General features: G+C 52.3%; 1 protein-coding gene across 5 annotated transcripts in view; it reads left to right on the top strand.

Moving 5' to 3' along the window:
• The window catches only part of GAL3ST1 (galactose-3-O-sulfotransferase 1), a 44,956-nt gene extending 29,987 nt beyond the window's left edge, over positions 1-14,969 (top strand). For 3 of the 5 annotated variants that reach the window (XM_044990292.1, XM_044990290.1, XM_044990295.1), the window contains 2 exons: positions 7,494-7,627; positions 10,739-14,969. In XM_044990292.1, the coding sequence (XP_044846227.1) occupies positions 7,494-7,627; positions 10,739-11,888 (1,284 nt within the window). In that variant the 3' untranslated portion in view covers positions 11,889-14,969. Of the gene's footprint in view, positions 1-5,418; positions 5,487-7,493; positions 7,628-10,738 lie in introns of all 5 variants that reach the window. The other 2 variants (XM_044990294.1, XM_044990293.1) reach the window with 1 other exon arrangement.

Raw genomic sequence — 14,969 nt, 5'->3', positions numbered from 1 at the left:
AGCCCTCTCCCCTTCCTCAAGAGAGAGAATGGACAAGGGAGGAATCCCCACTGATACAGAGAGGGCACTGATGGGGGGAAGTTCACACAGGTGAAGGAAATTACAGATTCCAAGGCCAGAAGGGACCATTGTGATCATCTAGTCTGATCTCCTGTATCGTACAGGCCAGAGACCAGCCCCCAGATAATTCCTAGAGCAGAGTGTTTGGAAAAACTTCCTATCCTGATTTAAAAATGGGGAGTGATAGAGACTCTAACAGGAGGGGAGGGATAGCTCAGTGGTTTGAGCAGTAGCCTGCTAAACCCAGGGTTGTGAGCTCAATCCGTGAGGAGGACCTTTAGGGAGCTAGGGCAAAAATCTATCAGGGGATTGGTCCTGCTTTGAGCAGGTGGTTAGACTAGATAATCTCCTGAGGTCCCTTCTAACACTGAGATTCTATGATTTATTTTTTCTTTTTTCAGGGAAGGGATAGCTTAGTGGTTCGAGCATTGACCTACTAAACCCAGGGTTGAGAGTTCAATCCTTGAGGGGGCCTCTTAGGGATCTGGGGCAAAATCAGTACTTGGTCCTGCTAGTGAAGGCAGGGGGCTGGACTTGATGACCTTTCAGGGTCCCTTCCAGCTCCCTGAGAGAGATAGGACTCTGGGTAAATTGCTCTCACTGTTAAGAATGTACACCTCTCCTGTGTAACACTCTTAAAGGTGACAGGGAGGGCAGAGACCCCAGTGTTATGCTTATAAGAAGCACACAGGGTCTTTTTCTGGGGAAAAGGCAATACACCATATTTATTGAAGATACAACAATTAGCATATGCATTCAATAACACACACAGGCCTGCCAATCAATGTTATAGTTACCAGTCCATAGTCTGGATCAATCTAGTGGCCAGCTAGGTTGATCACAGGTAGGTAGGAGCCAAGTTGTCAGTCACAACACAATGCTCCAGAGAAGTCTTGGCAGGAGGAACCCAAAGTTTCATGGCAAGGCACCCTGTTTATATAGTGATTTTCCTTCCTTGGAACCAATGAGTTTTGCACCATCATGCTGTAATCAATTGTTGTTTGATGAGTCCTTGTTTTCTTAAATTGTTTTTCTCATCCTTTTATTCTTTCATTAAGTCTCTCAGGGAGTTACCCCAGGCTGGTTTTGATCACAGCTATCTTGTCTCCATTGATAGGTGCCTGTCTCATCTTTAGAGTCATCAATCTGCCCTCCTCTGATATTCCAATAGGGACATGTTGCAGCCTCCTGGCACCCTTGCGTTTGTCTCTGGTTCCTCCCTAGAACATCTGGTTCAGCAATGGCCTTCACACTTATCTCTTAACACCCATTCCTAATTCACACACAAAACAGAATTAATTTACACAGAGCATTTTGAACAGGAACATCAGTTTGCAATGCAGAAGAAAAACAATCATGGCATTCTTTGACTTATTTTAAAATGCTAAGCCTACAACAAAGTGGTGACCCTGAAAGGTCTGTTACTGGCATGAAATCAGCTCAGATACAGGATTATACAAAATACAAACATAAAATCCTACTACTACAACAGGCCTGGGCTTGCTCTCTCTCTCTCTCCCCCCCCCCTTCCCTCTTTGGTCTACACATGGTAATGTTTTTGGAAGTATGAAGGGGCCTCAGTTTCAGATTTTTGCCCTGAGCCACCCAAAACCTTTGCGGACCTTGCCTGGAGCTCAGCATTGCTGCAAGCAGCTGTCCCGTCCCCAGGTAGCATGTCTCCTTGTCCTGACACAGAGGACAGCATTGCTGCAATGCAGTCACTCACACGCAGCTCCAGCCTCAGTCAGTGCCCATTTCCTCTGCTCCTGGGACTTCCAGAGAACTCATCCCTTGCAGGTTGCGGCTGGCGGTTTGCAGGTGCTGTACCCTTTTCACTTTCCTCTGGTCCCAGCTGACTGGCTTGGGGCTTCCTAGACAAGCTGAGGGGATCAGGCAGGAGGGGCTGTGCTTCCCAGGAAAAGTTGTATGCACCCTGGGCCTGGGGTGGGGTGGTAAGAATGGATCCAGGATCAGGTGCATCGCATGTGCCTATGAACTATGGAACTAGAGAGCAGCAGGAGACTGTCCCTGGGGAGGCTGGGTTGCAGGGCTCAAGAAGAGGAGAGCCCTTTCCTTGGAGAGCAGGTGAAAAGTTTACTGCCTCATGGATACCTGTAAAGCTGTCCTAGCAGGTGCATGTCTGTACACTGCTGCCCCCTGTGGGAGTGAATCTGACGTGTGTGTCCTTCTGCTACCAGGTGTGTAGACTTAGGCTACGTCTACACTACAAACTTCAAAGTGCTCCCGCGGCAATGTGGTCACGCACAAGCGTGGTAATCCACCTCCATGAGGGGAATAGCTCTAGGCGCTCGGAGCCTGTCCACACTAGTGCTTTAAAGTGCTCAAACGTGCTGCATGATTTTTTACCCCCCTGAGCCAGCAAGTCAGAGCTCTATAAAATGTAAGTGTAGACAAGCCCTTAGACCAGGTTATGTGTATTTCTGGGCACCTCTGCCCCTGCTTGGATGGTTTGGCTTTCATGTGTGTGCCTGTGTGCACAGGTGGCTGCAGGCCCCTGGAAATTAGTCTGAATGATGGATGCAGGTCCTCAAGCACGCTAGGCCTGCACACACCTAAAGAAAGCCACAGTCCCTGCCCTGGCGAGTTTACAGTCTAAAGAGAGAGGGAGCTGGACAGGAGGGCAAAGTCAGAAGGCCTGGGACCCCCGTGACCGGGGCGGCTCCACGCACCAGCACGCCAAGCGCGTGCTTGGGGCTGCAAGCCACTGGGGGCGCTCTGCCGGTTGCCGTGAGGGTGGCAGGCAGGCTGCCTTCAGCGGCATGCCTGCGGAGGGTCCGCTGGTCCCGCGGGAGGTCTGCTGAAGCCAGGGGACCAGCGGCCCCTCCGCAGGCAAGCCGCCAAAGGCAGCCTGCCTGCCCTGCTTGGGGCAGCAAAATGCCTAGAGCCAGAGTGTGACCCAGCGACGCACATCCCGTTACACACTTGCCATCTGTGTGGCAATGCTGGTCCCTCTGGGCTCAGATTGGCTGCTGCTGTCTCCCACGCACACTGAACTGATTGGTGTGAATGTAGGGGGAGGAGGGGGCTGTCTGGAGACACAGAAGGTCAAATGGTTACAGCAGCTTCTCTGGACTCCGCGGGCACAGCATGGGCTTCTTTAGCTGGCAGTGCCCATGCTCTTGTCTAGAGTCACTGGAGCCTGTGGGTGGGTGCAGATTACCATCCCCTTTTGCCTTTTGCCTGCAAGCTGCTGCCTTTGCCGTCCCTGTTGCGCCTCGGCCGATGCCCTAAGCTAAGCAGTGCTTGAGCAGGAGGCCCCATGCAGCGTGTCCAGCGTGTGGCTGGAAGTGAAGCTGGTGGCGAAGTAGGAGGAGGTGCTCCACCTGGAGCTGTGCTGTGCAGTGAGACGTGAAGCCAATGACCTGAGCTGCTTTTGTCCAGCCCTTGTGGGAATGTCATGGGATGCTCAGCCTTTGTTTCCACCACCCACGAGACTGCTACTGTTGCGGGCATGAGAAACAGCCCAGTGCCACCTGGTGGCGAGTCAGTTTCTGCTGCTGCCCACAGGAGAGAGCTTGGCCCCTGTGAGTATCAGCAGCGCTTGGTGGCCCTTCCATTCCTTGGCTTCCCCCAGCTTGAGCTGCTCCGCCCTCCAAGGGGCAGTCCCTCTTTGCAGGCTGTGAACACTCTGCAGGGACTCCTAGGGATAACGAGCCATAGTGGAGAAACAACAGCTTCCGCGAGAGGAAAGCAGGAGCAGAGCAGGTGGCCAAGTGCCCCAGAGTGAAAACCACTGGTTAATATAAAGATGACAGCTTAATGTTCTGTACCCAGCCAGAAGAAAATGGGGCTGCGTCTAGATCCCACCTGCTGACCCACAGTGCTGTCCTTTGAAGCTGCTGGGCCTGCCATCTCACACAGGGGAACTGACCTTTGCTGTGGCTGAGGGACCAATCCAGGTCTTAATTGTTGTCTACTTCCCGCCTATAGTCTAAACCAGACCTGAGGTCTACAAACACAGCCACCTTTCACCTGGAATCCATACTCACCCACACACTCAGCTGGGCCCTTGCTCACTGTCACTGTCTGAAGATCTGTTCAAAACCCAGCGGGTAAATTGAGACAAAAGGGGTCTGATTCCAGTCCAGCCAACAGCCCCACCCCCCACAACAAACTAGGGCTCTTGGCACTCCAGCCTCCCTGCCTGGCAACATCCTACTCCTGACTCACTAGGGCACACCCAGAATTCTCTGGCCGTTGGCCCTCATCCCACAGAGCCTGGAAGCCAGACTTTGCGGATCCATGAGCTTCCTTCCCACCTAAGGACTGGATCCCTAGATCATGCCCTAATCCACCCCCTGGGAACCCCTGGTGTGAATTTGTTCCTGACAGACCCCCATGGTTAATGTACAGAAGGCTGTGCTCTGACAGACAGCTGGGCCGGAAGCTGCTCACTCCGTCATCTTTCTCCAACGATTTCAGTAGAGCTCAATCTACTTCACTTAACAGAGAGAGAAGCTTCAGCAGTGACTTGATCACAGCCTATAAGTAGCTGCATGGGGAACAAATATTTAACAATGGGCTCTTCAGTCTAGCACACAAAGGTCTAACATGATCCAATGGCTGGAAGTTGAAGCTAGACAAATTCTGACTGAAAATAAGGTGTAAAGATTTAACAGTGAGAGTAATTAACCATGGGAACAATGTCCCCAGGGGTGTGGTGATTCTCCATCCCTGGCAATTTTTAGATCAGGATTGGATGTTTTTCTAAAAGCTCTGCCCTTGGATCTCTTATGGAGCAGGTCTCTGGCCTGTGTGAGACAGGAGGTCAGATGATCATGGTGGGCCCTTCTGACCTTGGAATCTAGGACTCGCCCACCATTTCTGTAGCTTGGCACATACAGGCTTGTTTTTACCATCCCAGCACTGTGTGCTTAAGCTACTTTTAATAGTTACCCTGGTCTTCTGGGGTTGAGGTTGCTGGTATTTCTCACCCTTAATGCGCCCGTGTTTTGTCTGGAAATTTTTCTAGGTTTTTTTTAAGTGATTTAGAATTTATCCGTGAGAGGAGTCAGTGTGGGGGTCTTTAACCTGTCATTGTGTATGCAGGGCTCTCTAACTCCACCAGGTTCCCAGGGGACACTGAATAGTGAGCCTGGGGACAGAAGGCCTGGAGCCTCACTTCCCGGGAGGCCTCTTAGAGGTTAGGGGGTTGCTGAAGCAGACTCAAGCCCTGTGGGAGTCCAGGGGAGCCTGAGGAAGAGCAGAGAGGAACAGGGTCCGCAGCAGGAGTGCAGGCAGGCCCCATCACCCCTAACGGCTGAGACGTGCACTTACGAAGCATGCAGCTGCTGTTTCTGATACCTTGCCAGTTGTTTTGTTGTTGTCTGTTTGCAGCTGGTTGGAAAGGATGTCACCATCCAAGCAGCCAGGAGAAAGCAGGACCTGATGAGAGAGGTGACATGGTGAGATCAATTAGCTGTGTGTCCTTCTCAGCAGAGGACACTTTGGTAACAGACCAAAGATGTGAGGCTTCCCACAGGAAATAATTTAAATGTGTGCTTGAAAAACTGCTTGCTCCTTCATCCCATTCTTGAGTTTTTCAGGGGACTCCTTTGGGCCCAGAATGCTAGGAGGTAGTGTATGATTTGGAGCAGTGGTTCTCAGCTTTTCCAGACTACTGCCCCCTTTCAGGAGTCTGATTTGTCTTGTGTACCCCCAAGTTTCACCTCACTTACAAACTATTTGCTTACAAAATCAGACCTAAAAATACAAAAGTGTCACAGCACACTATTGCTGGCTTTCTTATTTTTACCATATAATTATAAAATACATCAATTGAGAGTATAAATATTGTACTTACATTTCAGAGTGTAGTGCGTAGAGCAGTATAAACAAGTCATTTCTGTATGAAATTTTAGTTTGTACTGACTTCACTAGTGCTTTTTAAGTAAAAGTAGGCAAATATCTAGATGAGCTGATGTACCCCCTGGAAGACCTCTGCATCCCCCTCAGGGTACATGTAACCTTGGTTGAGAGCCACTGCACACTAGCCCTCAGATTTGTATACACAGAGCAGAGTCTGGCAGTATGCCTGTGGAACAAGCTATTACCATAGGACAGGGGTGGCCAACCTGTGGCTCTGGAGCCACATGAGGCTCTTCAGCTGTTAACATGCGGCTCTTTGTATAGGCACCGATTCCAGGGCTGGAGCTACAGGCGCCAACTTTCCAATATGCCCGGGGGGTGCTCACTGCTCAGCCCCTGGCTCTGCCCTGGCTCTGCCCCAGGCCCGGCCCTCACTCCACCCCTTCCCGCCCCCTCCCCTGAGCCTGCACTGCCCTCACTCCTCCCCCACCCCCCAGAGCCTCCTGCACACCATGAAACAGCTGATCGGGAGGTGCAGGGAGGGAGGGGGAGGTGCTGATCGGCGGGGCTGCTGGTGGGCGGGAGGTGCTGGGAGCATGGGGATGGGGAAGCTGATGGGGTGGGGGCTGCTGATGTATTACTGTGGCTCTTTGGCAATCTACATTGGTAAATTCTGGCTCCTTCTCAGGCTGACCTCCCCTGCCATTGGAAATAACACTAACCCTCTCTGACTCTAGGCATTTCTGGTGAACCCAACATCTGGGTATGGCAAGTGGCACTAACTCTACTGGTTGGTTTCCTGGTTGCCCTAGATCAGTAAATTAACACCTCTGTGTACAGACAGTCCATCCCAAATGGAGTGATGGATTTTTAAGGCTAGCAGGGACCGTGGTTATCTGGTCTGATCTGTAGTATAACACAGGCGAGAGAGAATGTACCCATTTCTTCACATATGCCTTTGTTTCATTTCTTTGTTGCTCCTTTCCACTGCTCTGGCTGCTGCACCAAAACATTAGCATAAACTCACAACTTCTAACCACGCACACATTAACAACAATGGCCAGATTTCAGAAGAGCTCAGCTAGCAATAAGGGGCAGTGAAGGTAATTAACCATTGGCTCAGTTCACCAAGGGTTGTGGTGGATTCTCCATAGCACGCAATTTTTAGAGCAAGATTGGCTGTTTTTGTAGAAGCTTTGCTCTCGTTCAGGTGGGATGGATTCAGGGAAGTTCTCTGGCCTGTGTTATGCAGGAGCTTACGCTAGATGGTCACAGTTGCCCCTGCTGGGGTAATACTCTAGGGATCAGAACTCTTTTCTTCCCAGAGATGTTTGTGTCCTCCACATCTCCTCTCCCTTTCCCGTGTAGGGTGACCAGACAGCAAATGTGAAAAATCAGGACGGGGTGGGGGATAATAGGAGCCTATATAAGAAAAAGACCCAAAAATTGGGACTGTCCCTATAAAATCAGGACATCTGGTCACCCTATTCCCATCCCTTCTACCTTGGCCATCCTCTCACTCTCTCTGTCTGTCTCTAGAGAGTTACTGAAGCTTATCTCAGGTTGCCTGCCTCCCTAATTGCTCCTCTCTCTTTGATTTGCAGGTGACCGCAATGCTGCAGAAGAAGAAGCACTGGAGGTCCATGTGCAAGGGGCTTGTTCTGGGAACTGTCCTGACCAGCTTCATGCTGCTGCTGTACTCCTATGTGATTCCACCCCTGCAAGTCAGCTTGATGGAGTGAGTGAGTCCCTCCTTGCCATAGGGTCTGGGCTTTCTCTAGAACAGCTCCTTTCCATCCGCTCAGGAATGCTGGCTCCAGGGGTGGGGAAGGGCTGGCTCAGGGGATTAGCAGATGGGGTACGGAGCCACATTGGGTCAGCTCCAGCCCAGGTGGATTCAATCAAGGAGTGAAATGGTACATCTACACTGCAAAGAAAACCTCCCAGCAGTGAGTCTCAGAGCCCATGTCCACTGACTCAGGCTCACGCCACAGGGCTAAAAATAGCAGTGCAGACGTTCCTGCTGGGGCTGGAGCCTGGGCTCTGCGAGAGACATCCCTGGCTGGGTTTCAGAGCCTGGGCTCCAGTCCGAGCCCTGGCACCTCCACAGCTATTGTTAGCCTTGTCTCGCAAGCCCGAGTTGGCTGCCCTGGGCTCTGAGCAGGGCGGCACGCCGCGGGGGGCGCTCTGGCGGTCGCCAGTCCTGCGGCTCCGGTGGACCTCCCGCAGACGTGCCTGCGGAGGGTCCGCTGGTCCCGCGGCTCTGGTGGAGCATCCGCAGGCACGCCTGTGGCAGGTCCACCGGAGCTGCCGGACAACCGGACCCTCCGCAGGCACGCCTGCGGGAGGTCCACCGGAGCCACCTGCCGCCCTCCCGGCGGCATGCCGCCCCAAGCGCGCGCTTGGCACGCTGGAGTCTAGAGCCGGCCCTGCAGAAGAGAGCCCATGGCTGGAAGAGCTCCCATGGCAAAGTTGAGCCCCCTTGGCTGAGAGGCTTGCTCAGCTGCCTCTGCCTGTGATGGGCCATTCTGATCTGGGAGCCATTACCCACCTGTTTTCTCACTTGCACACCTTTGAGAGCTACAGATGCAAAGTGCTGCATTAGAGCTTGCTATTGATGTGTAATTATTATCTAGCCATGGTGGACAGTGGTAGATGGACAGTCCTGCCTTGGCCAGGTCCCTTCTAAAGAAGAGTTCAATCTCCCATCTCACTAAATTATCCTGAAGCTGCCGACAAGAGGCCAGTGGGTGCCAGTCATGGTGGAGGCGTTTCTGATGGGGATGCATGTGTTAGAATTGGGCTGAGACGCACCAGTCTTATTGCACATGGGAACAGCCACCAGATTGTACACACACCAGGGTAGCAATAGCCCCATCCATTACAGCCTCCAATCACAATGTCCTCCCCAGTCCCTGGGCTTCTCACACTGAGCCTGAGCTATCGTCATCCTAGAAGCAGCTCTCTGCGCTCTGGGCCACATGCGCTATATCTCAAATGGGAAGGGAAAGGACAATTGGTAGCACAGAAATGACAGAACGGTGAAAACCTCCAGGCTTCTGCTGATTCACAGGGACAAACTCCTCCTTCTCCTTGGGGTAAATGGAGGGGACTGTCACAGAGATGGAACGATAAGGGCTGCACTGTTGCAGCATTAGAGCCAATATGGGGCCGTGTTGAAGACTAAGGAACATTCCCTGGCCAATGAGAGACAGCCTGGTCCCCACCTCTTAATCAATCCAGGGGTAGGGTGAGGTTTAGTCTGACCCTGTGTGTCCCCCCACTCCTCCCAGCAGCAGGGATCAGCGGGGCTTGCCCACTTTAAAAAACGACTACTCCAAGGAGAGGTTTCAGAGACTCTAAAAAGTCCACCAGGGACTTTGCTATTGCTAGTGATTTTATGTGGAAGGTGCTCAGATCCTACAGTGATGGGCAGCAGGATAAAACTCTTTACATAGATCAATAGATAGATTCAGAATAGGGAAGATCAGACTTGATGAGTGAGTGTTTGCTGCCACACACAGATTTAACCTGGTGAAGGGGAGAGGAGACAAAATCCAACAGCTTCAGTTATTGCAAGTGCCAAAGGTCCCGTGATCCAGCCAGAAAAGCCCCCGAGTGAAGGGAAGGGGCTGCATTCCAGTCTGTGTCACCCTGGTGTAAATCCATAGTAACTCCAGTGAAATCCTCACTGACTTTACTGTTTACCCCGCTGTTCCTGACAGGTGCTGGCCTGAGGCTGCCGTGATTCTCTGAAAGGACAAACTTGCTTTCAAATCTTGGGGCCAAATTGTGACTTCAGACTGGTGGCAATTGAAGGCAGAGTTTGGTTCACTAAATTTGTACCAAAGGATGTCAGCTCCCAGGGATTGGTTGGCTTGGGAGTTGGGAATGGAGCGTGGAGCCTTTCGCCCCAGCCATTGTTTCTAGTCAAGCCCAGGACAGCAGGGTGGAATGGAAGTTAGGAGCCTAACTCCTTTTGAGCATTCCCCATAGTGACTAAAGCGGCTCTCATCTGATGGCTGTACAGTGGCCAGGCTTACTTACAGTGATGTCAGGCTAGTTCCTACTGGGCAGGTGTGCACATTACCCCTGCACTTATTGGCCCTCTTGCTGGCAATGACAGCAGAGAGGCTGAGCACTGAATGGGCCATGGACCTAGCCCAGGTACTTCAGGAAGAGGCCCTGTCAAAACAGTTATACAGGGCTTGGTTTCCTCTCCACCTCACAGCTGGTCCCTCAGTGGGGGCAGTGTGTGCCGGGGAACCTGCCGTGTGGCTGTCTGTGCTGTACCCATTCAGGGGATCAACAGAGGACTCTCGTGCCCAGAGCCCTTGAGCCAGCACCTTTCCCCAGAGCTGAACTCCCTTGGAAAGGAATGGCTCTTTTCTGCAGGGCCCTCATGGCTGATCTGGTCTGGTCTGAGGGGGGATTTGATAGCTGCTTTCAACTACCTGAAAGGGGGTTCCAAAGAGGATGGCTCTAGACTGTTCTTAGTGGTAGCAGATGACAGAACAAGGAATAATGGTCTCAAGTTGCAGAGGGGGAGGTTTAGGTTGGATATTAGGAAAAACTTTTTCACTAGTAGGGTGGTGAAGAACTGAAATGGGTTACCTAGGGAGGTGGTGGAATCTCCTTCCTTAGAGGTTTTTAAGGTCAGGCTTGACAAAGCCCTGGCTGGGATGATTTAGTTGGGGGTTGGTCCTGCTTTGAGCAGGGGGTTGGACTAGATACCTCCTGAGGTCCCTTCCAACCCTGATATTCTATGATTCTATGATTGTGGTGGCTGAGCAAAGCCAGCGCAGAGATCCAGCCCTCATGGATGTGCCTGTTCTTTCCTTTCCTCCAGGATTCCTATCCCTTACTCCTGCTCCTCCTATCCTGCCCAAGCCAGGGTGCCAGGTGTGGCGAACAGCACCCACAGTCCCCCGGGGCAAGAGTGTCAGCCCAAGCTGGACATCATGTTCATGAAGACACACAAGACAGCCAGCAGCACCATCCTAAACATCCTCTTCCGCTTCGGTGAGAAGCACCACCTCAAGTTCGCCTTCCCCAATGGCCGCAATGACTTCTACTACCCCTCCTACTTTGAACGCAGCCAGGTCCAGGACTACCAGCCCGGCATGTGCTTCAATATCATTTGCAACCACATGCGCTTCCAGTACCAGGAGGTGCGCAAGCTACTGCCGGCTGACACCATCTTTCTGACAGTGCTGCGGGACCCCGCCTACCTCTTTGAGTCCTCCTTCCACTACTTTGGGCGCATCATCCCCCTCACCTGGAAGCTGCAAGGCGAGGACAAGCTGGCAGAATTCCTCCGTGACCCATGGCACTACTATGATCCTAACAGGTTCAACGCTCACTACCTCCAGAACCTGCTCTTCTTTGACCTAGGCTATGACAACAACATGAATGCCAACAGCCCCTTGGTGGACCAGTACATCCAAGAGATCGACCAACATTTCCATCTGGTCATGCTGTCGGAGTACTTCGATGAGTCCCTAGTGCTCCTGAAGGACCTGTTGTGCTGGGAGCTGGAGGACATCCTCTACTTCAAGCTCAATGCCCGCAAGGACTCCACTGTCTCCAAGATGACGGGTGAGCTCTATGAGAAGGCCACCTACTGGAACCTCATTGACGCCAAGCTCTACCGCTACTTCAATACCACCTTCTGGCGCAAGGTGGAGGCCTATGGGTGGGAGCGAATGGCCAGGGATGTGGCTGAGCTGCACCGGGAGAACGAGAAGATGAAAAGCATCTGCATCGATGGAGGGCGCCCAGTGGATGCCAATGCCATCCAGGAGTCCTCCATGCAGCCATGGCAGCCGCTGGGCCAGAAGTCCATCCTGGGTTACAACTTGAAGAAGAAGATAAACAAGAAGCACCGGAAGCTGTGCCGCAAGATGCTGACTCCCGAGATCCAGTACCTGACCGATCTGGGCGTCAACCTCTGGATCACCAAGCTCTGGAGCCACGTGCGGGAGTTCTTAAAGTGGTAACATGTGAACTGCAGCTGTCCCCAACTCCCTCCCCTCCGCTGTCCCCATCCCCACCCAAGAGAAGAACCAAGTGATTTCATTTTCATTTCTTCCTTACGTCTGTTGGCTGGATACGAGACATGACGCATCATCAGTGATCAGAACTGGCTTGAGGCTCCAATAGTAAGTTAGAGACCACGCCTCCCACCCCCTATTCTCGAGATCTGGTTACACAGGAGAGAAGAGGAGCCTCTGACACTTGCAGGTGGACATTCACTGGGGTGTGAGTAAGGAAAGAGTCAGTTGCTCCTCCCACCTTGCTCCCCAACACCATCAGTCTGGGGTGCTCCTGGGTCAGCTTCCACCACTGCATCCTCAGGTCAGTGCTGCACCACTGAGTCCAGCCATCTTAGCCTGCTCCCCAGAATGAGCTGAGGGCAGGCCCTGGGGAGCACAACCAGGACACGGGACACTAGAACTGATTACAGTATCTTACTAGTTGTTTGGGGGTTGCTTTTCACAATGTTTTTTTCCCTTCCTTCTATTTGAAAGCGTTGGGGGCAGCGTCTGTGACAGCGGGATCCCAGCCCAGGTCTGTCACTCATGTTAATAGCATTATATGTGTCACAGTGTAAATAGGAGACAAGCTATAGGGGTTACAAGTGTGTGTGTGTGTTTGTACTGATGGCTGAGTTTCTGTGCTGCACACTGATGAGTGTATGCTTTAATGTGTATGTTTTACTCCAGCTGCAAGAATGTGTGTGCAATGCATTGCAATGTGTGAAGGAATCTCGGGGGGATGGGGGATGTCAGATGTGTTATACTGTATATTCTGGGTGTGAGTGCGCTTGTGAACATTACCCTGTGTGTGTAAATAGTACATGACAGTAAACATTGGAATTAAGGGGGGGATGGTCAGTATATTTGCTGGTGGTTGGGGGGGAGCCTTAGTCTGTTACATTACAGGATTCTCTCTGTGTGTAAGAGACTGATCTGTTACACTGTGTATTTGTTGTGTGAACGGTACTCTGCAGCAAACATTGGTCTCTCTAGGTGTGTCACTATGTCACAGTGTGTATCTCAGTGTGTGCAGGGTGTACGTATAGGAATCTGTGCATGGTTGACATGTGGTGGCTATGTACAGTACAGTGAATGTCCAGATCTTGTGTAGGGGATGTAAGAGATGGATGTGTGTGTGTGTGTGTGTGAGACCAACCTGTTATTGGGTGTATTGGGATCTGTGTGCATATTTCACTCAGTGTGTGTGAATGTGACCAGCCTGTTTGCCTGCATATCTGTTTAGAGCTGCACAAGTCACACTATGGCTGATACACCAGACAACACTCAACACTCTGTCCATTCTAGAGACAGCCATTTGCACTGATTCATACTGGCCTAGAGACTGTCAGTTCCATGTTGACCATATACAGTCTGTGTGTGAAGGTCAATATGTGTCTACATGCTAGTTTTTATCTGCATCAGAGGGCTTAGTTGGCCACAGTAGTCTTCTACCTGCACTGACTCAGACCAGTCCATATATGGAAAATAACGCCCAAGGCAGCGGTCCTTAAATACATTAAGATGGCCAGTGTGTCACATTTAACCAAACTGGTTCTCCCATAGCACTGATTTTGAACAATCTATGCATGAGTCATACCACTCCGAGAGGTATATATTACCAGCTCAAGCTGCACCTAGCTCAACCTCTATGTACATGTTTTTATGGCGTTCAGTCTGTAGTTGGCCATCGGTCCTTATAGCACATTATTGACTAGCAGCCAGCAAAATGACGATATTGTTTGAAGCAGCATCAACACTTGCGTTTCGGGCATGTATAAAAACCCCAGTACACAAGCCTTCTCTGGGTTGGTTTGTGGTCCTTGAATTTTTAACCAGCCTGGCAGGTTCAAAGCAAAACAAAAGAGATGATAAAAGTCCTTTCAGGGTGTCTGTCAACAAAATCCCAGCCTCCAACAGCTGTTGCCTGTGGAGCTTTCACTGCATGAACCTGGCCACTGTCAGATCCTTCGCTGCGGGGGTCTCAGGCCAAGGGCTAGACACTGGACGGTAGGTTTCCACTGTAATCCATAGCTCCAGTTGCCCTGTGTGTATCATTCCCTGAGCCAGCATGGGCTCAGTGCTCCAAGCTTCCCATCTTCCTGTTGGCCCTCTGCAGAGCACAGCGTGTTCTCTTCCTGCCCCCATACCACCAGTTAGAGGGTCCCATGGTGCCCCTCCCTCGAGGGGAGGCTGGGCGTGAGCCACGGAATCTGGTGAGAACTGGTGGGGGTACAGGGAGGGCTTGGGAGAGAGGCTGAGGGGCGGGACAGCATGTTCTCTACTTTCTCTTCTTGCTTTGATGCTTGGCTGGGGTGGGGAGTCCAGAGGGGAAGAGGGAGCAGGAGACAAGCTCCCAGCAGCTTCTATGCTTATGACCCCTCACAATGAGCCACCCGCTAACCGTGCAGCCTCTGCACCTCTCTGCAGGAGAATGGGACAGAGCCGAAGGGCGATGGGACCCAACCAGGGCGTTTAGTATGAGGGCGATGCAGGGGGATCAGTCTGGGGAGGGACTGGGCTGAGCAGCAGCCATCATGGACGGGTTAGGAGGGAGCCAGCGAGCAGGGAGGGGCCCGAGGACGGTGCAGCTAGAGGCACATCTCATTGGGCTACACAGGGAGCAGCCAGAGCACCAGGCCTGGAACCGGTGGAAGCAGCCCAGCTGCACAGAGGCAAGGAGGGAGGGTGGCAAGAACAGACTGAGGGCAGCCTTTTGAGGGAGCACTGTCTGAAGAGGGGAGGGGTGGGGGGAGGCCCTGCTTGGCGCTAAATCCCCCAGCTTTACAGCCCACCTACCACCACGAGCTTGGACTCTGGGAATGCAGCAGCTGGAGAGTCCCTGGTGGTGGGGGAGGGGGACAAGGTTCCAGCCACCCCCCAGCAACACCAGGAATTTCCAGCAGGGGAGAACTCACCTGTCCTGCATTCGCAGCCCAGGGTCCTCTGCCCCCACCCCATGGCCCCAACCTCCCATGGCCGCGGGGGAGCTGGGTGGCTCTACCGGCACTGCGCTCGGTTCACACCCAGGGGCAGCAGTTCATG

Source organism: Mauremys mutica, chromosome 16 (genome assembly GCF_020497125.1).
Source record: "Mauremys mutica isolate MM-2020 ecotype Southern chromosome 16, ASM2049712v1, whole genome shotgun sequence".
NCBI classification, from domain to species: domain Eukaryota; kingdom Metazoa; phylum Chordata; order Testudines; family Geoemydidae; genus Mauremys; species Mauremys mutica.
Note: the sequence above shows the minus strand (reverse complement) of the source record. Positions and strands in the feature narration are given on the sequence as shown.